Source organism: Equus caballus, chromosome 18 (assembly GCF_041296265.1).
Source record: "Equus caballus isolate H_3958 breed thoroughbred chromosome 18, TB-T2T, whole genome shotgun sequence".
Classification (NCBI taxonomy): Eukaryota; Metazoa; Chordata; class Mammalia; order Perissodactyla; family Equidae; genus Equus; species Equus caballus.
Genome location: NC_091701.1, coordinates 26,054,728 through 26,082,471, shown reverse-complemented (window position 1 = coordinate 26,082,471; position 27,744 = coordinate 26,054,728). Strand labels below are relative to the sequence as shown.

Genomic DNA, 27,744 nt, shown 5'->3' with positions numbered 1-27,744 from the left:
CAAGGAAAAAAGTAAGCTTTCAACTACCAAGATTTCCAAGGTTTAACTCAGTCATTTTTGAACGGCTGACTAAAATTTTAGGTATTGAATGATCATATTTAAAAACTTAAGTAGTCATACAAACAACTTTTTTTTTAATCCCACTGATTCATTAGGATGCCTCAGATGGTTTGGGAAAGCTTTTAAACTACCACTGTACTATATGGAAAAAGAAAAAAACATAAAACAAAAAATCCTCAAAACATGTTTAAAATGGTTCCAAGTACTCTTTTAAAGAGAGAAATCCATTGCAAAAGAGACTGCCAATTCCTTGCTTTCTGGTTCCCTGCTTAGGGACCTCTTTCCATTCACCTATTCTTCTTATGCAACGGATAATGACTTGGGGTTGTTTTGGTTTTCGTTTCTGCTGAGTCACTAAATTTTGCGTCTTTGTCCCCAGGTGCTACTCAGCAGAAAAGTTAAAAGTGCAATTCAGAAAGCGTTGCATTTGTGTGTCTAGCAGAGGGAACCATTTCCCTAACAGAAGCTCAGTGACTTGGCTTATCCTTCCTTCCTGGGAAGGAAGCTTCGAGGGACCGAAGGGATTAAATCTGCTTTGCCAAAAGAAGCATCCCAGCGCGGTAGCTGCTAATTCCGAGCTGGCTGTTAAATGCGGAGCTTCTGAGGCGCCTGGCTGGCTCAGCCGAGTGCAGAAGTCTCCCCCTTGTTAAAGACCCAGATCCCTACAGAGCCAGCTTGGAGTTACTTTCTCTTCAAGGAGACCGAAATAATTGTGATTTGCGGCGCTCTCAGTCCGCGCTGGTATTTTCCTGTTGTGTTAAATGCCTCTTACTAAGTAATAGACGTGATTTATGTGGACGACGAAGGGGTGTGTGGTGGATTCGGTGATTAATCAGTGCATTCCCATCCACCGGCATCTCTCACTGCCCCTCTTGTGTGATGTAAGATCAGACGTACCCTGCATTGAAAAGTCAAGACACACGAGCGGCTCGCTCGCTCTCACACTCTCGCTCTCTCTCCCACACGCGCGCATCCGTACACCTTCCACATCCTGCTCCAGGCAGGAGCAGGCGGACTGGCTGGGCTCATTGAGCTGAAGAATTTCCAGTGACATTTGTAAATGACGCTGCTTGATTCGGGGCTCCGAGCCGCCGCCACCACCGCCGCCTGGCCGAGGGTGCCGCGGAGCGGTCTCCAGCGCAGGCTGCCTTACCGGGCGACCAGAATGTCCGAGTTTCTCCTCGCCTTACTCACTCTCTCGGGATTACTGCCTATCGCCAAGGTGCTGACCGTGGGAGCCAACCGAGGTAGGAACAACCCCCGCCCCCTTCTTCCCCTTTCTTCCTAGGCTTTCCTGCTGGGTGATGCTTGCAGATAAGCGAGCGTGAAACTTAAGTCCTTGCGGCCCCTCTCGCCGGGACCGGTTTGCCTCCGTGCGCTGGCCTCCTGAGGGGGAGAGGTGCGGTGGGGGATTTCTGAACCAGGAGCCAGAGTCCTCCGCTCCCCCACAGCTTTTTCATTTGGCTATTGACCGGTCCTGATTTTGTACCCCCCGGGAGCGTTTAGACTTGAGTGCGCGCTTCTGCCCGAGCATCCCAAGCGCTGCAGATGTTGGGATCAGAATTCGCTTTTCCAAGACTTCCTTTCTGCGCTGACTCTCATAGCTTGGAGCTTTTGCAGCTCCGGATCCTCCGCGTTAAGTGTGTGCCCCCTCAACTTAACTCCTGGGTTAACTTCCTTACCTGATGCCCCCGGGAGCTGTGGCAAGGAGAAAGCGCCCATTCAAGCACCTTCGGTCTCTGTAGCCTATTTCCGGGGCCGACTTGGGCGAGATTCGTATTGTTAGTAGAGAGACTAAGGCTTCTGGGCGCAGGCACCTGCTTGAACTTGACTTTTTGATTCCAAGGGTCTGTGACATAGCTCATGGTACCTGGAGACGCTAACCCACCACTGGCGTTTCGCTCTTGCTTTTTCTCCAAATAGCTAATGAATGGTAGAAGTTTAAACGGGAATGGGTATGGGGAGCAAAGGAGAGAGGAGGTGGGAATTATAATAACCCTAGATTCGGTAAACTTTTGGTCTGGAAACCCAGGAATCCCTGTGCAAGTCTGTTCATCTTTGACAACAGTTGCATCAGCGAAAAGGGGAAAAAATAGGAGATCAATATTTGGGCTGCTGGCACTGGAAGGGTTAACTGCTTAAAGTAAAATCAGAAGTATCATAGATCTAGTTTTTTGTTTGTTTGTTTGTTTTTAGCATAACATAAGTTCATATTGACTGATATATTCCTTTTTTTTTTTTTTGGTTTAATTACAAAAAAGAGGAGTAAGAAAAATAGAAGAGATACCCAGAGCCTGATGTCAAGTAAATAGGCAAAATGTGGCATTGGGAGATTTACTGAGTGTGTTTATATGAAGCAAATTATGAATTGGCTAAAAATTATTGCTTCATTATAGGAGAGAACAGGGGAATGAATTGTAGTGTTTTTATCCAACCTGCTATTGGCAAGCAGATTATAGTCTTTACAACGTCCCACACATGTCATTTCCTTCACCAGTAGTGAGATTAATATGAGTTCCTTTAGAAAGTCTGACATTTACTGAGTGATAATCTTTTAAACGTATCATTGCCACCTAACCATATAGCTTCTGAACTTGGCTTAACTTGCCTTGAATTTGGTGTGGAATAGTTAAAAACTATACTGATAAAATGGAAGCACATAGCTCTAACTTGAGATGATGATGTCTTTGATCTGGATCAGCTCTCAACCTTTTTTTAGGAAGAATGTTTGAAGTTGAACCAGAGCAGATGAACAAAATGAAGCTTTTCAGCCCTGTGTGCTTGCAAAATATAATGGCACTGGCAGAGCACTGCTATTGGGCTCTTTCTGATTGCATCTCCAATCTCCAGAAATTTGACCTCATCTCAAGCTGAGTCCTTAGTGCCTTTATATGTGTTTATGAGGGACAGGGCTATTGCTACAGTGATTGGAATGAATACCTGAAGAAAATTCTAAATGTAATAAAAAGTTAAACATGTAGACCCCCAACTTGCTTTTGAAATAGGAAACTAACTAAAATGAATACAATTTGGTGTCTAGTTCCTTGAAGGAGAGGGACATCTAAGATATAAACAGAACATATGGAAAAGGATTATTACTGTTTCCTCAAACTGAAATAGTGTCACATTGTATCACCATGTTAGCATAAAAAGTACTATATCAGACAGTACAAGTAAAAATAGTTGTAGACCAGCACTTTACTGCTATTATATATATTTTACACAACTTTCAAAACTGTTAGAAAAGAGCTAAAATTCACAGCTAGCTATCAAAAGTGAAAAGGGTGGGTCCCATTCAGAAAAAGGAAAAAAAAAAAAAACAGGAGAGAAATCTTGTTGAAAGTTAAAAAAGAAAGTGCTGCTGCATTATGACAACTTCCCTTACTGAAATGCTGAAACAGAAGATGTGGGGATATAAACTCAAGAAACAGGTTAATGAGATGTAGCTTTCCGCACAGGCTTATGTCAGCTGTCCTTGAAGAAGAGAGCAGGCATGTGAATTACACAGGTGTGTTTCATGGTGCAAGAGCTACTTCATGCCATAAAATGAGAAATCACGTTCAGCTTCTCCAAATATGCATTGGCATTGGGTAGCTTCTTAAACTGTATGGACTAGATAGAAATGGTTTTGTTACCCCACCTGTGTTGTTCTTCCTTTTGTAAGTTTATAAGTATAAACTCAAATTTTTTTAAACAGAAAAATACTTGAAACTAACTTGTATGCTTGTGTTTAATCAATACACATCCACTTGTCCTTTAATTCTATATTGTTTATCTTCTTAGTTTACACTGCTTTTGATACAGAGTTAAGCTAATGTACGTGCCAGTTGTTATTAGGTTTCATCACATCTGAAAAAGGAAACATCTTTGTAACTCTTAACAGCAAAACATGGAGGATAATTCCTGCTCACTTAGAAGTATCCAATGTGTCATATAACAATGTCATATCATATCAAAGTATTGCTTGACAAGGATGAAGACTTAAATGGAAGTATATTTTAAATTGTCAGATTTTCTGAAAAGAAAAGGGATTGAGAGACTAAAGCTAGTCTGTTTTAAATTCTTGAGTCTGATAAGATGTGGAAACATATTTCCAAATAATTAAAGTTCATGCTGTTGTAATCATTTAAATGTGTATGTCCATAAAACCATCTGAAACTGACAATCAGGTGTGTGTGAAAAGTTCAATCTTCCTTACCTCAAAGGAGAACGAACTGCAATCCATGTCTCTTTGTGTTCCAAAAATATCACTAAAGTTTTGTTTTGAAGAGATCTCTGTAATCTTTGAGTTTTCTTCTCTCTCCCTCTCTTTCTCAAGCTCAAAGTGAAACTGAAGGAAAGGAGATAATGGAAAAATTTTTTAAAAGTTCAGTATGTTAAAAACATGAAAAAAGGAAGAGGCTGAATCCAACTTAATGTTTCTTAAAGAAGAGAATGAAGTATCTTTAGACAAAATAATATTTTTAAATAAATATTTTCCTCTGCTTTCATAATAAATATCATGTGAAAATGCTTGCAGTATAAAAATAATTTAAAGAAGCTTCCATCAATGTGAAGCTGTATATAATTAAACCTCTAAGAATGGAGGCGCATAAGAATATTGCAGAAAACTTAAATGTTAACTTTGCTGGAATTGTTAAGATGGAGGTGATTTTTTTTTAAGTAAATGTGAAAGAAATCGTAGAAAGAGTGGGGGATGAGTGATATAGTTAACATATTTTAAGAATGAGATGACACTTTCTAAATGCTACTTATCATTCATGGTAGAGACATGCACAGGTTTTTAGTTTGCAAGTGTATTGGATCCAGGACGTTCATTTCCTGCTTCTTGCCATGTCAAGTTCTTTTCAGAGCCTAGGGGATACCATAAAGATAGGCTCTATTTAGAGTCACCTGGACTGAACATGACTTCGTCCAAGGATTACAATGGTGAGGGATCTCTATATCTTCCCTCCATCCTATATATTACCATGATTCAGGGTTTTTTTCATGATTCTGCTATCAATTTTTATATCTTACATGAAATGTACACTCCCCTTTCTTCAGTTCCTTCCCGGTTATAGGGATTCTGTGTAGTAAAAAGTACCAACCAGATGTATTGATAGATTTCTCTATTTTCTGTGGCTGTCTGTCAAAACAATTCTTGTACAAAGGAAACACTTGTCTTCATTCTAGGTAGATGCATTCAAAGAAAGTAGAATTAATACTAAAGTTAAAGATGAGTATACCAACGTGATGTCCTTTGTTAAACTCATTTAACAGTAAGTGGAACTCACCTATTGTGTGTGTGTGTGTGTGTGTGTGTGTGTGTATCTTTTTAAAATAAAGATATCCTCTTTAAAATGGCTGCCTTGGCACGCAAACACCTCTAAAAACAGCACTCTGGCCTGAAAATTGGAGATAAATTGTTTTTTAACAAAACTTTTATTCTTTAAAAATTCCGGACAATATATATCTTTTTTGTGATGATTGCTTCCTTGACAAACAAAAATATGAAGTGAAAAAACTTTGTGTTACTTTTCAACACCCAACATGCAATCTTCTAATGAATGTATTTCCGTATAACAAATATTTTGTTATAACAGAATCTGACAGTGGAGGAAATGTCAATATGTATTTGCCTTTGAAATGCCTGTAATTATGATGTACCCAATGCTTATGATTTGGAACAATGTTTTTAGTAGCTTGAATGCTAAAGAAGAGTAAAGTAAGAGGTTGACTATTCTTATAATGAGTTAACCAGAGTATATACTCGACCAAACTTCTATCAGGAAATATTATGTTTATGCTAGGTAGTTCAAAAACTTTTCCTTTGTTCTTTGAAAAAATCTGGCTTCCCATGTTTAATCTAAGAATAATGGCAAAAACTACCTTGATACATAGAGAGCGCAAATAACAAGGTTTTTGTTTGGTGAGAAAAGGAGGGCAAAAGTAATCTAAGCAACCAAACAGAAAAATGTCAAGTGATACATTTTAATCTCTTCTGTGGAGTTGCTTTACGTTTTCAGAGGGATTGTTATTCTCCAAATTTAACCTTTATAACAATCCATTGTGACTAGAGGCCTAGGAATGAAATTGCGAGATAGCATCACATATCGAACAGTCTACAGGCCTTGGGAACATTCTCCACTTGTTTTATTTTGGAAGGAGATATTTGTAGCCTGTTAGTTCCTTGAAAAGACATTTCTATTATTTAGACATCAAATATGAAAATATCTCTAAAAATTAATTTGAGTTTTTAAAAAGTTACTTTTTGGACTAATTCACATGTGTGCCAGTGAGTATATTTACCTTGCTTGCTTTTCAAAATTATTGTGCCTGCAATAATAGTTAATCACTGTTTTCACTATTTTGTGCTGTTTGGTCTGAATAAAATGTTAATCTCTCCAAGTACATATGAACTCTCCATATTTTAAAAAAGGGAATGAAGGCTTCAGAAGATTTTGCAACACATAAGAACAAGTAAGCTTAGACCTTCAAAATTTATGGCTTTTTTCTATTAGAAGTTTTTCTGCTATAAGTTGCCTTCACAATTTTAGATCTATATTTTCCCCTCATAAATGATTTGGTGGCCTCCATTTTCCCCCCTGGCATAACTACAAGACCAAGTTAGAAAATATGTATTATTTATTGCTCTGTTCTGAATTCAGTGATACTGAAACATAGTTTCTCTCTCTCTCCATCCTATTGATTTAGGCTATCTCTATACAAACCCAATTATTCTGACTGAGCTTCCTGTAAACGAATTGAGGAAACTGAGTAGTAACTAACTGCGAATCAAGCTATTAGATAGTAGCCAGTTAGATCTGCTAAAATAGTAAAACTATTCTTGCATAAAAAGCCTGAAGTTGAATTTTATGGAAAAGCAACAATAATAACATATTTTCCTGAAAGACTTATGCATAATACTTTCTATCTACACTTTGTAGAGTAAATCATATGTGCATTTGCCATTGTGCCTATAATATCAAACAAATTAAATATGTTTGGTAGTAATTATATACTTATCTTGGGATAGCGTAAGAATTTTAAACGCTGTTAAAGTATGAATAAATACATGCTCTGAATTCTTTTGTGCTCAGATGAATGTTACTTTATTAAAAGTAGGCAGAAATTTATAATTTTTATTTATTGGCTTTATTTATTAACTGAATTTATTTTTCTCATTTTGTAAAATATTTTTAAAAATTAAAATATATTCCAAAATGTTATTTCAAAGTCAAGACTTTCTCTCAATACAGGATGTGTAGTGGAAATCATTGCAGTAATAAAATGGACAATAGGATTAAGTATGCTTTTAAATATGGCTATAATAACTTTCTCATGCAATCACATTAACTTAGTTTTAGTCTGCAATTAGATGTCCAATTAAGGTTAAAAAAATGCAATGGCTTGATTAAATAAATGGGCCCACTCATTTGTTGCTGATTTCCCAGTAGGTCAGATTCTTGTAAGTATCCTCAGTGCAAAAGGCTAATGCCTAAGTTGGTAATGATTGTGTTACTTACATTGTTCAACAACTATGCCAGTCATATTTGTTGAATAATAGATTACCTACCATTCCACAATGGGATTTCTCAAATATTCCACAATGTTGTAAATGTACAACACTTGTCAAAGGAGTCTTTACCTATAGAAACAATGAAAAGTAATTTCAATGAATACGTTCTTATTGTAGAATCATCTGTTTAATCTTATTTTTCTCAGATAGATGCTTGAATATAGTCATCTATATATGAAAGTTTTCCTTTGCAGGTGAATGATATTATAAGTTTATGTTCTTTATAGAAGACAAGTTGAGAAAGTACCTTTTCATATGATTCCTTCTAGCTTTGTTAAGAGAAAAAAGAAAAAAAAAATTCCTGAATTAGATAGAGCGTGTTGCCTTTCTAAGATACCAGCGTTACATTTTATCTCACAATGCATTCTTATTAACAGTCAGACATCTCTTCCGGAGTTGCATGCACCTCATTGTCCTGACTGGCTGAGCCTTCAGACCAAAGACAGGTATTATTGAAACACGATCTCATTTGAGTCGAAAGAATACGTTTCTTCTTTAGGTAAGATCAAGGTACCACAGATCGTCTCTTGTTTTATTCTTTCAATCAATAGGACATTCCTTCCTAACTTCCACATTGCATTGACATCCTTCAATACTTGTGAGACAGCTTTAACTTTAGAAGTACGAATACATAATTCCTTAAGAATTTTTCTACCACTGAGTTTTTCTTTAATGACAATTTGTCGTCTTAGGCCTTTCTTCTTAAAACAAGAAAAGAGAACTAAAAGTGGGGAGAGGGGAGAAGAAGAGAAGTGAAACTTGGTTGTGGTTCCTTGCCTTGAGTGTTCGTAGGGGATTTTAAGATATTTGTGAAAAAGAAAAACTGTAGGTATAAGGCTGATAACAGAAAGGGGTTTAGGATGATCTGTTTTCTGTAGAAATTAGGATGTGTAAAGAGAGGAAGGACAAAGATATTAAAAGAGAGAGAATATTGACAGTAAGAATTTATTGAAGCTTCAATCCACACAGACTAAGTACCTGAAGCAATTAGGAACCTCAAAGTTTTGCTAAAATATAAATTCTAGAGGTTTAAAAAAGATTTGGTTTTCAGATTATCCAAGACCTTGTGTGCATTTTCTAAAGCTTTTAATGGTATATTTTATTGATATGGACATGTTAAAATAGCAAGTATGCTTTATTAAAATATTCCACTTTATATTCAACTCTATTAATTTTTAAGGCATTTTCTCATAATTGAGCCCTTGAAAGTACAGTAATAATGATGCCAGCTCATGGGTGAGATTTTTGCCTCGTCAGGTGAAAGTATTACAGATGGTGCCTACTGGGCATTCATATTTCTGAAATTTTCATTTAAAAAAATAACTAAGATTTATAGATAAAATTACTAACTCAGAATTCGGGCCCTATTGCTGAGCCCTTGTATTGTTGTCATTCTAACAAAAAGGCTGGCAGTTCACCAGCACCATACTGATGGCCTATAATACTAGTAGCATACAAATCTTATCTGGGGGAAAATTAGTCATTTAGATGACTTAGTCCAACATTGACCAACATTAAAAACAGGTACAATTTAGAACTTAAAAATACTGTATCTGTCCATCTTCAGATGTAATAGTTCTTTCCCTTGTTAGGATGGTTTTTTTCTTTTTTCTATTTTTACTTGCTAATGATATGGTTAAATATTTTGACATTAATCCTGATAGGCTATGAACCAAAATCTTAGCACTTTTTCCACTCCCCTTGCTGCTCTCATTGCTGGGAGAACATAAAATTATAAAGGGCATGAAGGTTTTATCTTGTGTGCATTTTAATCTGCGTGCCTGTGAAAATGCCACCTGAGTTTTACAGAAAACTGCTCCAACCAACTCAAAAGAGAGTTGCAGAGTGTCCCTAACACCTTCCATGAGTGAGAGGAAGATAATGGATGTGAAAACACATTGCATCTTGTATTACGTTTCGTAAATACCCATGATTTTATTAATTATACCATTAACTTAATATAAACTACTAATAGCAACAGAAATCCCTTACTTTTTCAGGACACTTTAATTTTTTTCAGTTGTTTCCTACTGAAATCATATAATCCCCAAAGCAATCCCTGTGGTTGGCAGTCATTCGTGTATTTGTCCACTCATTCCACAAAGTGGAGCAAATATGTGCTGGGTACTGTTCTAGGTGTTGGAAATGAAGCCAGTGAGCAAGTTAGACAGTGGAAGTGGGCTGATGGGGCTTACATTTTAGTGCGGAGGAGAAAGACAATAAGCAAATAAATAAGTAAACAAATAATATTTTGTGCTAAGAAGAAAGAAAAATAACGTAACGTAATTGAGAGCAGTGCTCTGGAGATTGCTGGTTGTCATCACAGGAGGCCTTTTTGAGAAGGATGACATATTTGCTGACTCAAAAGTGATGAGAGGGAACAAGCTAATGAGTAACTCTGAGAGGGGAGCTTTCCAGGCAAACCCTTGAGAGGAAGTCATGGATTTGACATTTTAGAGAAAGAAAGAGGGTGTGTGTCTGTCTGAAGTGAACTGTGTGTGTTTGGGAGAGAGGGGTGGGGAAAGGCCTATCTATGATGACGTCAGGGTAGAGCAGGTAGGACCATGCAGATCAAGGTGAGGCATTTGGATTTTGTTTTGATTATAATAAGCAGCAATAGGGTGTTTCATCAGAGGTGACACGACACAACTTAATTATTTAAGAGATCATGCTTGCTGCTGGATGGAGGAGGACAAGAAGAGATACAGTGATCCAGTTAAGGGGTTATCGTAATTGTCCTGGAGAGAGATGTTGGTGACGTCAATGAGGAGGTAACAGTGCAGATGAGGGCAAGGCAGAGGAGCGACTCACATCTTCGCTTTGGGAAGATTTCCTGTAGCAGTGAATGCAGCACCACTCAATATATTAGGAGGATAAGGCATGAAGTAAAGCCTCAAATTATCATCTTTGGAGGTAAAAGTTAACATTCTAGGTTATTTAAAAGTGAACGCGTTTCGTTTTGTAGCACCTCTTATTGGTTTGTATGAAACATGTTTCACAACGTAAGGCATGTGATGGCCATGTGTGGACCCTGCAATAATGTTTGCCTTCTTATTACCTTTTCTTTTATATTTCAGAATTATTAATACCATCTTCCCTATTCTCCCATGTTTACCCATATCGTGTCAGCAGAAGGGAATTAGTAGAATCTGACTCACAGTATTCTTTACTCTTTGTATCAAATAAGACATTTAGCAACATTCTAAGCATTGGTAAATATAACAGCACTTCCTTTTCTGTTCTTTCTAACAGTCTAAACCAGTATAACGGCAGAAGGCATAGGCAATGGGGCATGTTGAACACTCATATGGGTTTGTTTTCTTGAAGAAATCCTCTATGTTTTCAAGGAAGAAGTCCTTTTTCATTATCCCCAAATCCTTGACGTTACTGAGAAGAATTTGTGCTGGTAGTCAAGTTCCCACTTATAAATATTGAATTAAAGCAAGAAATTGTAAGACAGCTGCTATTGGCTGTACTCATTACCTTTCCTGGAAATTCTGGAAAACTGTAGAAAGGAAAAGGGATGCTGACAGCAAGTAGGGGAGACCCTACTGGATAGAGTTTATGCCCTAATGGGTATTCCTCTTGGTCAATCAGGCTCTTGGATTATTTTCTGTATTTATCCACACATTCATTAAATATATATTATAGCAACTACTATGTACCAAAGTGATGTATAGACTGGAGGAAGAAACAACCAAATGACAAAAACCAGAACAGGCAATAAAAACACTAGTTTAGCCATTGTACAACTTTGGATTTTCAGGGAAAGATTTTTTATGGCTACAAAAGAAACCCATGTGGGTCTATTGAGTTCTTGCTGGAGCTAAAAAGGAAAGAGAGAATAAGAATAGGAGAAAGAGAAAAGAGAGAGGTTTTATAAAACTGACAGAAAAGGAAAAATATCAGAGCCCAGAGGATCTGTGAGAAAGAAGAAAGGAATACAGTATTTGAATTAATTAATTCTTTTAATATTAAGCCCATTGAGTTACTCTAGGTCCTAAGTTATTTGAAGATTGTTTTAGGATTTGGTCCCATTGAGTTTTCCCATTGCTCTTTTCTTTTTTGGCTCTTTCTTGTTATCTACCTTCAGAAAAAGTCAAAGTTTAATTTTAAACCTTGATATTCAAATCTTCATTCCAAAGTACAAGCTTAGCCCCCAAAATATTCTCACTCAGTTACTTTTTAAGTTGTACTGGACATGTAGTGCCAAAAAAGTAACTTGGAGTTATCAATCCTTTTGACGCTATTTATATTGCAAACAGCAACATTACAGAGGAAGTACTTTACCTCTTCCATACTTTGGAAATGCTATATGGTCATTACCAGTAATGTTTAAAAAGGGAACTTATTTTCTTAATTTTAAAACATGGGATGTCTTTAGATTTAAGAAGGGAAAATACATACTAAACAGACATTAGGTTAAAATAAAAAGAGAGCCAGGGCTGGCCCCATGGCATAGTGGTTAAGTTCACTTGCTCTGCTTCAGAGGCTCAGGGTTTGCTGGTTTGGATCCTGGACTCAGACCTAAGCACTGCTCATCAGGCCATGCTGTGGCAGCATCCCACATAGAAGAACTAGCAGGGCTTACAACTAGGAAATACAACTATGTACTGGTGCTTTGGAGAGAAAAAATTAAAAAGAGGAAGACTGGCAACAGATATTAGCTCAGGGTCAATCTTCCACACCTGGAAAACAGAAAAAGCAAAAAAGAAAAAGAAAGGTTTGGCAAGATGGAAGATAATTCATTAAAAAAAAGAGAAAGCCAAAGATCAGGCATTATAATTTTAGAAATGCTAAAATAAGATATTGAAGCAAAAGATCACAGCCAATTTATTTGTTGTGTAAAGAGCTTACCTGCAGATTTAGTAGACATTTGCTCGATGCATGTGCAGAAGTCTAATTTGTGTATGACTTTAAGTTCAGTCCATTTTTTATTCACCTTGTCAAAAGCCCCTTTAATAATTTGGCTCCAAAATTTCAGGACTAAAATCAACATCATGCCTAGAAATAAGTTAAATATAAAATAAACACCAAAATTTTATTAACTTTGAGAGTGACTGAGCCAAATAAAGTTTGAGGCTGGACAATTTGGCGTTACTTTTTAATTTGGAACTCACTATAAATTTGTTTGCAGTGTACTTTAGCAGAGGGGTGCCAAAAAGTTTGGAAATAAATTAATCCGAGTAATTGAAAACAGCAGGAAGGGGAAGGGTTACTTGAATATTTGTGAGTAAGAGGCATGATTTATGCTCCCCGACTAGAACCCTGCTCGCATCACACTGAGGTCTGCTGAAGGGCTTGTTTTCTTTCATAAGGAAAGTACTATGGGAAAAGGTTCAAAATGAGTAGAAGGAGGTTATTTATATTTTAGGTAAAGCAAAACAATAATTACTAACTGCACGCTCAGAATAAAAGACATTGGGGCAGGAAATGTTATGACCCTTTGAAACAGACTTAGACCTGCTATAAAGAGCCAAGGAAAATAAACAAAGCTTATTCAGATAACAGTTAAGCCGGCGAGACACCTGAAAATCTAGCAATAGCAAGAAAATCACTTAAGTCCAAAATAAACTTTCAGAGATTGAAGCTACTTGAGTTCACCAAGATTTAGAGATGAATGCCAAAGAGGATTAGTAAAACTCTCTTCCACGTGAAACACAGCAGTAATGGCTCTATCGCCACGTCTCAAACCCATGCTTGACAGTCACTACGTAAGTGAGAGTTGAGCTCAGTATACAATAAGAATAGCATTTGCTTAAAAAGCAGGAAATCATGTAAAGGAACCAGAAGCAACAATCTTGCCTGTCTCCCTCCCGTCTGCAGGCCAGAGAAAATGGTAGGCAGCATTTCTTGTATGGTTACACAGAGGGAAATAGGTTGGCTATGGCTTCTCAGATCCCTAGACTCCAAGAAAAGGCTGCTTAGATTTCTTTGCTCATCACGTTAAGTAAAGGCATTCAGACATATTTGACTGACCTTTATGAGTTAAAGGGCAAGATATAGGGCAAGTTTTGCAAACACAAACACATGCAGCACCGAGGCTGGTCAGAAGGTGCCCTGGGTGACGTGAAATTAGAGAATACCCGTGTTGTCCAAAGTGGCAGCTGATATTCAACTGGAGCAGACTGTGGCCTTGAGTGAATGTGGGCTAAAGGTGGCCAGACCTTTAGATAATTCAGGAGAGGCCCAGACTCTGGATTTTTATGCACAATGCCCCAAGTTTTGAATCTTGCACATCAAGATAAAAACAACACAAAAATCCAAAGAAATAATATTGTGGAGGTCGAAAACACAAGCTGATGGATTTAACACCCAGGCTGACAGCTTGTGACCTGCTATGGAGCCCCTCAGTTGCAGACATCAACAGGGGGTTGGACTGGGTCCTAATGAAGACATTTTACTTGGTGTATTGCAGACAAAAGGCGGTCCTAGAGAGCCGAGCATAATGCCCTGAAATTTGTACTGCGTTATTGTTGCAGGTCATGGCCTTGGCAGGAAGGATAGCAAAGATGAATTTCAACAATGTCTTGTATCTCCACCTCCACAACTTCCTCTCCCCTGCGAGACATAAGGGCAGAATTGGGGTAGAGAAAGTGAGTGCGGAGAAAATTCTCAATGACTCAGCAGAGAGTTAATGATATTAGATGCAGTAGTGACGTGGGGCAGAAACATGTCGCCGAAAATCATCTAAGAAACAAAACAATAATGGTGGGGAAATGCTATGTGGATGATTTCAGTCAGCCTCAGTACTCCAAGGACCTCATGAAAAATACTCATGATAAGTAACAGCCACATGGCGAAAACCATGATGCTGTGTCACGCACAGATCATTATTGAAATGTGCAAGGAAAAAAAGAAAAGACCAAAAGGGAGAAGACAAATATGGTGAAGTTAAGATGGCAAAGAGAGAATCCTGATGAGCAGACAAATTCTCATGCTGAGACACAAACGAGATCACATGTAGGCTTGTGGTTCATCTTCCCTTTCCTTGGGAAAGCTGTGACTTAACAAGAGCCAACTGTGCTCCATTACCACACACTGCCTTTAGATTTCACACCGGTGTTCACAGAGGAATTAGTATATCCAAACTGATTATTCAAACCAGTCCTTTTTTCCAAAGCATTTTTTAAAACTTTTTATTTTGAAATAAATTTAGACTTGCAGAAAAATGTATACAATTAGTACAGAGAGTTCCCCTACACCCTTCACTCGGCTTCCCTTGGTGTTAACATATTGTGTAACTATAATACAATTATCAAAAAAAGTTAACATTGGTGCAAAATATGTTATTAACTGAACTACAGACTTTGCCTACATTTTACCAGTTTGTCCACTAATGACCCGCTTCTATCCTAGCATTCAATCTGGGATTCAACGTCGCATTGAGTGGCCATATCTCCTTAGATCTCCAATCTGTGACAATCTCTGGTTTCAGTTTACTTTCATGACCTGAACTCATTTAAAGAATCTTGATCAGTTATTTCATAGTGTGTCCCACAATTTGGGTTGTCTTGTATTTTCTTATGATCATATATTTTTGACAAGAACATCACCCAAGAAATGTGCCCTCTTCAGTGTATTGAAGCAAGAGATATGTGCCAATAGATATTATTATTGGTGATGTTAACCTTTATCATTTGGGTGAGGTGGTGCCTTTCTTATTCTTTCTGCATTTATTAATTGAACTTCTTCTGTAAGGAAGAGCTATCCTTATTTATTTACTTATTTATTTATATCAGTGTAGATTCACAGATATTTATTTTATCGTTTGTGTTATAATCCAATACTATCATTGTTTATTTTCTTGCTCAAATTGTTCCACTTTTGGCTATGGGAGCACTTTCTGATTGGCTACTCTGCCCTTTTGACATCCCCATCCTTTTCTGAGCACTTTCTTACTTTCTAGCACTGCCAGATGATTCAAGCTCATCTTGTGTTTGCCATTTCCGCTCTGGAATCAACCACTTCTCTAAGGAATTTCATAGGATATTGAAACTTCGGAAACTTAACTGGAGGCACTCTCTTAAGTGTCACAGGATTATCTTAAGCGTGACAAACAATTGCAAGAACAATTTCTCTATTAATATATTTTAGTGTTCCCAAAGAAATCACTTTGCTCAGTACTTTCAGTTCAGTAGAGTACTCACTGCAGTGACTGACTATCTGCTGACTACAATTCTGAACTAGAGTGAGGACAGTGGTGCTGCTTATCCAGGCATTCAAAATTTCACTCCCCCCCAAAGTTTCTAAAGAAAAATATAGATAAATTTTATAAAATCAATCCATATTTATTGATCTTTTCTCAGGAAAACCGTGTTAGAGACTGCAAATAAAAGGCATCTCTACCCTTAAGGAGTTGATGGTCTAATTCAAACAAGAAATATTATAGAAGCATACATGAGTCATATAAGAAATAATTGCGAAGGATTTGATCAGCCCTGGCAGGTGAGGCTGTGGGCCTGTAGTGATTCCGTACCTTGTCTTTCGGATGGTGATTGAACAGAAAATCACGTGCCAGAGATAGTGAATGGGGTGGATCTTTTGGATGAATCCTAACTGATTGGTATTTGTGAGGACTGCTATATTGAAGGAGGATCTGTAGCTGAGGTTGTGTTCTTTGCTAAAGGTCACAGTGATCAGTTGGTGGTATTTCTAATGATCAAAATCAGAAGACATATGGGAATGTTAGCATCTGGCCTACTTACTTACCATTTCAGGTTTAGTTGCACAGTAAGAGTCTCCACTAATTGCCTTAAAAAGGATAATTCCTGCCCTTGATTCACAGTGAACCAATGGGTAAAAATCCCGGCTAATGAAACAAGCATAGCTTTGTATAAAAGTAAGTATCTAGAATCTTCTCGAAGGGCCTAAAATATCCACTTTCTCAATGTACACAACTTTTTTTATTTCCTTGCTTTTTTAGTGCCCACCATATTGCTGAGTTTTTTTTGAACTCTTACTGGTAGTTGATGAAGTCTTGTTCTTCATGATCATTTCCAGTTCCTCCTAACTTTGAAACTGCAATTTCTTTCTCACTGTGGAGTCCTCCCCCACCTGCTAAAAGAGCCAAGCACAAACCCACTCTGCAGAGACTCTGATTCATCTTAGGTGTTTGGATATATCCAGTTTTAGTGGCATATTGTCTAAAAATTATAGATATGAGATTACTAATCTGACCATCAATTTAACTTCTGATAATAGCTCTAGTAGGATACTGAGAAACAGAGCTAGTTGGAAAGCAATGCAACACCCATATTGAATTTTTAACAACTTAATACATTTTAGGAAATGATCCATCTGAAAGGCATTATGGCTTACTGAGAAAAGCTGTACACTGGGAACCGGGAGAAGTGGGCTCAATTCCCAGCTCTGCATCTGACTCACTCTTTGTCCTTGGGCAAGTCACTTAGCCTCTCTCTGTGTCTACTTCCTGCCTGGTAAAATGAGGAGAATAATGCATAAAGACTCCCACCTCACCAAGATGTGGTGAGGCTGCATTCTGTAACCACTGAAGGGATCTTTTTTCCCCCTGCTGGCTAATGACAAACTTATTTTTATTAGCATCTAGTTCTATTAAATTTTGCAATGAGAGCATGGAGCCAGAGCTAGCTTCAAAGAATCCTTTAATCCTTTAATTCACACTGGAGTTTTATTGCAGTACATATTGCTTCGTGTTAAAGCACTCATTGCTAGGAGGAGGACTTTTGGATTCGGTGTGTACAAAAATATCCATTGCCTCAACCTACTTGAGTGCCAACTCTGGAGTCTTGTACTGAGCACTGCAGAATCCGTTAGAAAAGTAGGAAATGGAATGCTGGGGAGAAGAGGCTTACACATAAGAAACTAGCAATATTTATTCAAAACTGTTGTTGTTAAAGTTAGAGTTTAGACAAGGGGGAAATCAACATAGTCTGGAAAATCACAGAGTAATGTCATGGAATAGATTGAACAAATGCCTCTTATTCTATGACATCTGCTCTGATTCGTTCAGCAAAAATGATCTTCTCCTTCATTTCCTTCTCTTTTGTTTGATCTTGCTGGCTCATTTTACCTTTCTTCAGTTTTCCCTAAATGTCTTTTATAGCTTTCTAAATCTTTCTTTTTCTTTTCAGTTAGTAGGTAATCATGGATCATGCATTATTTTTGGCTGTTATGTCTCTTAATTCTCCTTTCATATTCAGCAGTACCCGTTCATATTTTTTCAAGACCTTGACCTTTTGAAATTATTCGTCAATTGTAGAATATCCTGTGTTATGAATTAGTCTTATTTCTTCATTATTTCATCAATCTTGGTCCTCCATCTCCAGTATTTTTTATAAACTTGGTATTAGATCTACAGACTAGACAGGATTCAAATTGAACATTACTGGACAGAATACTTCTTAGGTGATATTAAGTATCTCTATACTGAGTAACTGATTTTAGATCTCTGTGTACAAAACAGAATTAATAATGCAGCTACTACGAGAGACAAAAAGGTCACTGATGTGTAGTGCTCTACAGTCTCTGCCTTGCTGCAACATTCAAGGGCAACATGGTGTATCATTGTGAAAGACAAGACTGCATTCTTTAGCTGTATCACAGTTGATCAATTACGTTATCTCTGCAGGTCTCAGTTTCCTTACCTATGACATGAGGATGGTGATAACTATCAAAATCTCTTAAGGTTTTGAAAAAATACCTAAGTATCCACTTCATAGTAGGCACTCAAATAAAGGAAGTTTATTAGTACCAGTATTGTAATAATGGTTGTATTTTTAGTTATATTCTATCATAGTCCCATATGATGAAAATATTTAAGAATGACACTCATTCTATGAATGGAAAGCAATATTGTACATCCCCAAATCCCTATTACAACAGATGGCCTTTTCCTGTTTGTTTGTTTGGTTGTTTGTGTTCGTATGGCCTCATGTGATGTGATATAAATAGAAGACATCATTCTTAAATCCTTTCCAGGATGAAGTAGGTTATAAATAACTCAGTAAACAAAGTTAAAACATTATCCCTGGACAAAAGGCTCTCTCTCTAAAGATTCTGAGAATTCTTTGTGCCAAGATCATCTAGTGCTTTCTACCACTCTAATGCCATGAGGGAAAAGTACAAAGAACCAGGAACCTACACTTGAGCTGTTCCCAGGAGTTTACAAAACACCGTTATGCTTGAGATTAAGAAATTATGTTTTGAAGTCAGTCCACTTGGATTCCAATCTAAGCTTTATCACTTGTTAGCTGTGTAACATTGGCCATAATGAATAATATCTCTGAAACTCTATATACTTATTTGCAAAAAAAGCTCAAAGGGATGTCATAAGTATAGAATAGAAATATATAAACTCCCAACTCAAAATCACTGCTTAATACATGCTGGGAATTATTATAATTTTATTACTGTGTACATACATTTACAGCTCGCAGTGGGCAGTTATTAACACTTAATAACCAGTGAAGTACTAGTAGGAGAAACCAGGGCTCTTACAGAGTCTGCAAAGGAACCAGGCAGAGGAACGGTAGGGAGGAATGATATCCAGATCTCACTCTCCTTACCAAGCTTTGTGCCCTCTATGGGGTTACATTTGCCCAGAGGGGGTTCTTTTTTCTAATTAGCACTAAGGTGCCATGTAAGTTATTGCTGCCCCAAATGGGAACCTTCTAAGCAGAGGGAATTTCAGATGCAAAGTTAGTGAGGAGCAAGAGAACTGACTTACAGTAAGAGTTTCTGTAGTTCAGTATGGTTAATACAAGATGAACTCTTGAACAGTGAGACATGCAGAAGATGTTGTTCTTTATCATTCAGTGAATCCAAGGTGGGCTTTTTAAAATTATCTTTAAGAGAAACCATACAAAAATCTCCAAATATAATTTATGAACTACTTTATAATAGGAGAAAAGATACTTGTTGAGGAATACATTTCAATATAGATTCTCAAATTCTCTCCAGAGGTTAGTCACTTGAAATATAATTTATTTTTTCTTCAAATAGTTTAAAATGACATTTTGACTACATTAGAACAAAGAGTTTCTCCTACCACTTACTAACTTATTGGTGGTTCTTTAAGTCATGACTTTGCCTGCATGCTGAGTGTCCTGTGGGCATATACTGCTATGTTGAATCGGAAAGTAGAAAGAGTAAGTTATTGGCAATCTACAATACTTTTCCGATCTTGGTGGTTTTACTAAAGATGGCATTTTTCGGCTTTTGTGAGTTATCAACAAGGATTTTCAAGTTTTTATTACTTATTTTTACCCATACAAAGCTTTTGCATTTGCCTTAAAAGTAAACAGGTGGAAGGAATAGGAGCATCTGTTATTCCTTTCATGCTTCACGGGTATTACTATACTTCTTGAAAAATACTAATTTTTTTTCCAGGAAGAATGATGTGATTGTATAATACCAAGTAAACGTTCAATGATTCTAAGTGAGAAGTTTACATAAAGGATAGTTTGCTTTCTCATCAGAGTCTGTATGCTAAAGATTTTCTGTCAGAAAATCAGAATAAAGTCTAAAATCAAGGCTTGGTTTTGTGTCTTTTAATACTAGACATATCATTGTATACAGTTTTTGAAAACAGTGGAACAAGATATAACTTTTGAATGCTGACACTGCACTTTGCTGATGCTATTATTTTCTCTTCAGGTAGGGGCACTATGAGGAATGCCTGATGGACATAACATTTTCCTTCTCAGTAGGAAGAGCTACTCTTTACATAAAATAATTTTAAAATTTAGAAATATATTGTTTCATTATTTTTGTCTTTTTAAAACCAAAAACGTTATACTTTGCTTTCCTGCAAAATAATGAAAGCAAGTAGTTCTAGGCAAAATATGTACAATATTAATCTTGGGCTTCCTTTACTAAAGGGATATAATTTAGCCAACGGTTGCAAATTCTTTACATCTGATAAGTTTATAGATATTCCTAAAATTACTTTTTTTGAAAATGGAAGAAGATTGCCTCTTAAAATAAGCATTACTTATAGTAGCAACACCGAACCACTATAGGGACTCTCCAAGTTATACTATTTTAATATTGCTATTATATTTTCTACATAGTGAATTCAGGTCTAGTTCCAATATTGTAGAAATAGGAGAAAAAGACATTAAAACTTTTCTAGGGTGTTCAAGTGAGTTAAAATCATAACCACCAACTGTCAGCAGGCTTTGGGGAGCCAGCAGGGAGCCATGTTTATCCCACGTAATGGATGTGTGATCACGGATCTCATTAAGCAATAACAATCTTTGGGAAACGGTTGTTCCCTTCCAAAGTCCACTCTAAATGTACTCTTTCCTAGTCCACTGAGGTTCATGCTGGTGCTAAGGTCATCATGCTCTTTTTTTTGAGTCTTTTTAAGCTGATTCGCTCGTGTAACAGAAGAATCCTGTCACATAGCAATTGAGATATTTGTCTCTCACAAATCTATTGAAAAGAAGGCCACTGCTTTAGACTCACTAGGAAAGTTCTTGGGTGAGCATAGTTTCTGTGACAAATTGTCCTGAAATAGTGAGACACCCACCACTCAAAATACTCAAATTGGCTTCACCTGGAGTGAGATGGGGGAAATATACAAATGATCTGACTCCAGTGACCTTGGTGAATAAATTTTATAAGTCAATTTTAGCCAAAGACTAGAACCGAAAATACAGTCACTAGATCTCAAGTGTATGAAGCAATGTGGACATCCATAGGGTGTTCTTGTGCCTTGACAAAAGAATTCATCCTGTTACTGTCTCTCTATAGAAAATCACAAGAAGTGATTGGAAGCTGATGTAAAATGCACTAATGATAAGTTAAAGGGGATATTTGAAAAAGAAAAAAATTGTCCCCATCCACTTGGTAGTCATTATAAAAGCGTTGAATGTCCAGGTGTCCTCATTTGGCTTTGTCACTTTTCAGTCCTTTAATCCTTTAGTCCTTCAGATTCTCATAAAGCCTATGTTTCAAATGAAAGCAATTATAGGAAATTAGAACAATGGTGCTATGAAATAATCATTAAAATGGCAAGGACTCTGAAAATGTGAATTGTATTTTCATTCATTGATGGATTTTTTTTTCCATAATAGGGGCATGGTAGTCAATGGCATTGGCAATCCATGCTTTAGTGAGTTTCTTATATTTCATTTTAATTATTGAAAATCTACTAATAAATCATTGAAAATTATGCTTTTAGCAGAGAATATGAAAAGACTGACCATATTGCCTCTTTTTTCCAGCTATCCTTAAGTCTAAGGTTGCTCATTCACATGGAATTGAAGATGAAGAGTAGCTTGTTTAAGAAAAATAATTTAGGATAATGATAGAAGCTCTAAAGTCATAGGAAAAATTCGCTTCAGAGAACGTGTCCGCTTTATTCTTTATGGAGTGTTCCCTATAAATTAATTTTTATGTTGGAGCCTTCTCACATCTCATATTTTTTTACGAAAAGAATTGATATTTGATTTTCAGTAAAACTGTGTTAGAAACCTCTTTGAAGCCATTAAGATATGTTTGTAGTTTTTAGTCCTTAAAGGGTACGACTTGTCTAAAAATTATAATTGTAGAATGAAGCAAATTATTTAAGAACATAATCTAATATAAATTTTTATAAAAAATATATATCTTTATTTAATAATTATGTATGCATCTTGTACCAACTTTTTGAGCAGTATAATTTTATTTTAGGCCAGAAGATGTTATAAAATGAAAAGTGAATTTTTATGAATGTATAAAAATTTTTCTTTCTCCTTTTTTCTTTCTTTCTTGTCTTTGCGCAGAATTAAACAACTATGCAGAGTTTATTCAGAAAGAGACATTTATTTACATTTTATGGCATATGACTATTTTAATTGAGGCAAAAATATATATAACAGTTTGGATATAAAGTTTTATGTTAGTTTTATAATATACTTCTTTATGGTCACATGTATTTGTTCCATTAATTCTTTGTTTTAGCTAAATGAGAGCTAATGTATAAATGTGATCAATTTTTAGAGAAGCAGAATGCAATAAGAGCTGCTTAGTAATTAATAGATATTGGACATAATGTAATTTTAGGCTTTTTAAAATCTTTTATTGCTCCAAATTTTTCAAGGGCATCATTATTACCACTGATTATTATGTTCTAGAATTTGTCTTAGCATAATATAAAATGATCCAGTATTTGAGAGTAAGAGTCACAGAGATGAAAGGATGATTGCACTGGGCAATGGCATATTCCAAGGACAAAAAAATGGAATGTTTTAAAGTCTGGTTTTGTTTTTTTGAGGAAGATTAGCCATGAGCTACCATCTGCCACCAATCCTCCTCTTTTTGCTGAGGAAGACTGGCCCTGAGCTAACATCAGTGCCCATCTTCCTCTACTTTAGATGTGAGATGCCTGTCACAGCATGGCTTGACAAGTGGTGCATAGGTCTGCACCTGGGATCCAAACCACTGAACCCAGGGCCACCCAAGTGGAGCACGTGAACTTAACCACTAGGCCACCGGGCCGACCCCTAAAATCTGGTATATTTTATGTCTCAACGGTATAAAAGTTACAATGGATTGTGGATTAGCCCTGAAACCAAACATTTAGGTTTGTAGCCGAGCTCCAAATTCTGCTACTTCTTAGCAGAGTAACCGTGAACAAGTCGCTTAACTTCTCTGAAACCCGGCTTTTGTATCTGCAAAATGTAACTAATAACGACTTATTACATGGGGTTGTCTTAAAACTGAATAAGATGCTTTATACTTTCTACAAATTCTACACTACTTTACAGAATTAAAAATTATTCCACAACAGTAATAATGGAAGTCAGTTTATTTTTGTTTTGAAAATTAACAATTTTGGAATCTTTATTTCTTTTATTTTATTCTCATTTCCTTAATTTACTTCTGTGGATGGCAGGAAAATGCAGTTTAGTAACAATTTATTATTTAAAAAATGTTTATTGTGGATATGCTAAACAGAATTGCACTTGGTAAAAAACTGAGTGACAGACTAATGAAAAACCATAATTTGTGTGTTAGGAAGAAAAAAAGTCAGGCTGAAATATCCAACCTGTGTGGCAAACAGGGTTTTGGAGGGATGGTAAATATATATGCAAATAACACAGCAGCTCATTTTTGTAAGTGCCTTTGATGGTAAGTGCCTTAACAGAAGTGGAAATGAAATACTATGGAAGTTCAGCTTTCATCTTTCATAAAGTTATGTACATGTACTTTTAGAAAATAAGGTTAAATGATATTTTGTCTAATTTAACCTTAGATTACTAGGGCAGTATATAACCCAAGGCACGCATAAAATAAGACAGTATTATTTTAAATAAGTGCCATGAAAAGAAATACTCATATTAATAATTGAAGTATAAACATAAAATAATATAAAATATGAATCATTGACAGGCAGTAGATTCAATCTAGATTCTAGACATGGAGAAAGTTTTAGTTTACAACAAAACACATCTTCAGTGTTATGAATTGTTTCCAGAAATCTATAAGCTTGTACCAATTATATCATTTGCGTTGATCAGCTTTCAAATCAAATGTTTTAACAACTTAAGATTTGTCTCTTATACTGAAGTAACTACCAAATCACCCCTTATATAGAGAAAATTCCATAGAAAATAGTATTTCAATTCTTTACTGATTTTTCTCAAAATTCTACATTTTGGAGCCGGCCTGGTGGCACAGTGGTTAAGTGCGCACATTCTGCTTTGGTGGCCTGGGGTTTGCCGGTTCAGGTCCCGGGTGCGGACATGGCATCGCTTGGCAAGCCATGCTGTGGTAGGTGTCCCACATAGAAAGTAGAGGAAGATGGGTACGGGTGTTAGCTCAAGGCCGGTCTTCCTCAGCAAAAAGAGGAGGATTGGCAGCAGTTGTTAGCTCAGGGCTAATCTTCCTCAAAAACAAAACTCTACATTTTGCAAACTATACAGCAAGAGTTAGTAATGAAAAGTATGATCTTCGCCATGCTAGCTCTGTTTAATGGAATGTATCAAAGAAGGAATAACATATCTTCATTGTTGTCAAAGCTAGAAGTAGACACTGATGTAATTTTGTTAATTGGAGAGAACTAGGAACTTCAAGCCGTTTACCATTCTGCTGCTAGAATGATCTTTTGAAAAACTCAAACAGACCTTCTGTCTAAACTGCTTTGGTGCTTGGTTTCCAGTTGCCTTTAGAATAAAATGTCACCTCCCTGGTAAGGCAATGAGGACAGAGACGCCCTACAGTTTACCCTCCTCTCTGGGTTCATCTCCAGTCAGGTGGGCTTGGTTAGTGCCTTTTCCCGCTTTTACAAATCCTCCTGTGAATATTTTCCTCACAGCACATGCCGAGAACTGTTGTGGTGGTTGTCCAGTGTTAATATCCTTTCTTTTAGAGTGTGAACTCCCTGAGGATAGGGAAGATATTTTTTATTTCTGTCTCCAATCTGTAGTGTCTGGAACGTGGTAGGAAGTTTAAGACAGATAAATAAAACCAATTATCTCCCCTATTAGTCTTGAAAAAGCTCTATTTGACAGCTTCTTATAAGTGTAGGCACTAACTCTATGAAGCTCTCCAGATGTTTAAGTAATGAAGACATAAGTTGTTCATTGCTTGCTTTTTTAAAGATTGGTTGAGGATAAGGCTGAGAAGATGATTGAGAAAGTATGTGGCCACTATTTCCTGGGATGAGACCCAAGTAAAGTAGTCCTGGTGAGCTGAGAAGTGGTGAGAGATCTTAATGCGTCGCAGCCTAACGTAGGCTCTAGTGCGGATACAGTACTGATGGTTTAAGTGCAAAGCAGAATGTTTTTAAAAACCTTTATGACTCTGTGTTGTATCAAACTCATATGTGCCCCATATAGACATCCACAGGACTCAATCCAGTATTTGGAAAATGCCCAACTTAAAGAAACTATTTGGAGGATTGGTATCAGGCCAGACTTTGCTAAACTCGAGGAGTGCCAGTTTCCTTCATGCCAAACAGTACAATAAACCCCTCTGCAAAAGGAATAAAGACTGCTGAGAAATAACTGATGAGGCTTTTAATGTCAATAAATGTCATTTTTTGCATCAGTATTGTGAGAGTTTCCTTTTCACAAATGAAAGAGGGATTTTATAAACTCTCATGCAAAACGATGGGGATTTAGAGTTGGCATTAGTGGACCCTGTAATAAAGCAAATCCCTCCTTCAAGTTCCCCTTGAAGTGAAGAATGGCACTTGAACTTTCCGTTTGGTAAGATGTGGATTATGGATATCCCTCCTCTGTGCTACTGAGGTGTGTGTCATCTCCTTTGCTATCTTTGTAAATATCCTACTGGGAGAAAAAGGAAGTGGAAAAGCATTGAGAAATTGCCTTTTGGCTTCATTAGACATTGCTTGATTGAAGATTTGGAAGGTGCTGTGAAAATACATTTAGTTTCCTGACAATCTTGTAAATGAAGCTCAACAAGTATGCACCAGAGCAATGATCAGATACTCGGGAGGAAGCTTTTACACAGCTGACAAGTCCTGCTAATGAATTCTGGATTGGCACAATATTTAATTTGGCTTTTCCTTATATACAGCAGGTGAGAATCAGCCAATAGCATGAGGTCAGAGATGCCATTTATTTGGCATATTGTGTCCATTAGAGTTTGTGACATAATCTAGCTGAAAATATTGTGCTATTCGATGTATGTTTATTTATAAAAAAATCATTGGGCCATCTCTTTCAGGGTTAGAATGTTAAATGGTATTTGTGAAAGAAAAAAAAATTTCTTGTATCATTTCATTAATTGTTTGGCAAAGGCTTCTTTGTTTTTTTTAAACTATAAAATTTGTACACTGCAAATGACTCTAGTTAGCTTGCTAGGTGGCTGCCAAAAACAAATAATCACATTAAACTCAAAATGCATTCTTTTATATTTTCAAAGAACATAATGAACACAAAGAGCATAGAGTTGGGTTTCTTTATTAGTGAAAACATGACTATAAGAATGCCCACAAAGAAACCAGGTTTATAACTGATAGGAAAGAATGATAAATAATAACTTTTGTGTTTAAGGAACAGTTTATATATTTGTGTCTACATTGATTTAACAATTTGGTCTTCTGGGTTTCCAGGGACTAAAGCTATACATAACAACAAAACAATTTTATGCAAATAATTTGCCCAATTGATGTATATAATTTAAATTGAACAATTTGTATACTTATTCTCATCTAGATAAAAATTAAGACATAATAAATACAACTTGGATAATTTGCCAGCAAAATCACTCAAATCTTAAAACATATGGTGTTTAAAATATCAAATAAATTAATTAACCCTCAACTCTCTACAGATCTTTTCTGTGAGAGATTGCAGGAAAACTGCTCGCTTAAGTAGAGGATCCACTGTGCACAGGGTACCCGAGGATCGCATGTGTCCCTTCTCCACAACTGAGAAAGAAAAAATGATATTGGCACATTTATACCTAGAAGACACAAGCCCCAAAATTCAAGTAATTAAAATAATGATTAACTAAACACCAAATTACTCTTAGTTTTTTGTTCCATGTTAATTACATTTTAAATGTGAGTGTTTCAGCTTTTAAAACTTTTACATTTCAATTTTTGCTAACATTTTCATTTTGGTATGATTATCAGGTTTTGCATTATATCAGATTAAAAATACATAAAATAAATTTGGAGAGTCTTCTTTTCCATATATATAGAATATCTTATTCTATTTCCTGTATCTTCCATGGTCTAATTTTGTGGCATAAGTTTCATAATAAAAGATTTGCTTTTTAAATTTTATTATCTGTAGCCAATTTATGAACCTTCATTTCCTGTAATTGTACAGATGCAATCAATATGATTAATTTTGGATGCTTTCAAAATATTTATATCAGCATTTCCATTCTTTCCACCCTGGAGGCCATGGTATCGTAGACCTGATTTTTGACTCCATAGGAATGGCTACTAGATCTTGTTAAGTGAATTTATGTGGAGGAAACTCGAGTTTAATGAGAATGAAGTACTGTAGAGTACCCTGCATGTTTTTATTCTAATTCCGTTGTTAGGCATTTAAGGGGAAGTTAGAGGGTATTTTGATTGGGATGCAGAATGCTTTCCAAAGCTTGTGGCTGTAAGCGTGCACATGGCTTGAGACACTGCTTTAGTCTTTAAAATGTAGTTTTACATACTTTAA

The 27,744-nt window shown here is 36.4% G+C and overlaps 1 protein-coding gene across 3 annotated transcripts in view; it reads left to right on the top strand.

The window, feature by feature from the left end:
* LRP1B (LDL receptor related protein 1B) overlaps positions 1-27,744 on the top strand; it is a 1,824,397-nt gene that overhangs the window by 2,557 nt on the left and 1,794,096 nt on the right. For 2 of the 3 annotated variants that reach the window (XM_023622537.2, XM_023622536.2), the window contains exon 1: positions 414-1,307. In XM_023622537.2, the coding sequence (XP_023478305.2) occupies positions 1,121-1,307 (187 nt within the window). In that variant the 5' untranslated portion in view covers positions 414-1,120. Of the gene's footprint in view, positions 1-413; positions 1,308-27,744 lie in introns of those variants that run through there. The other variant, XM_070241833.1, reaches the window with a different exon arrangement.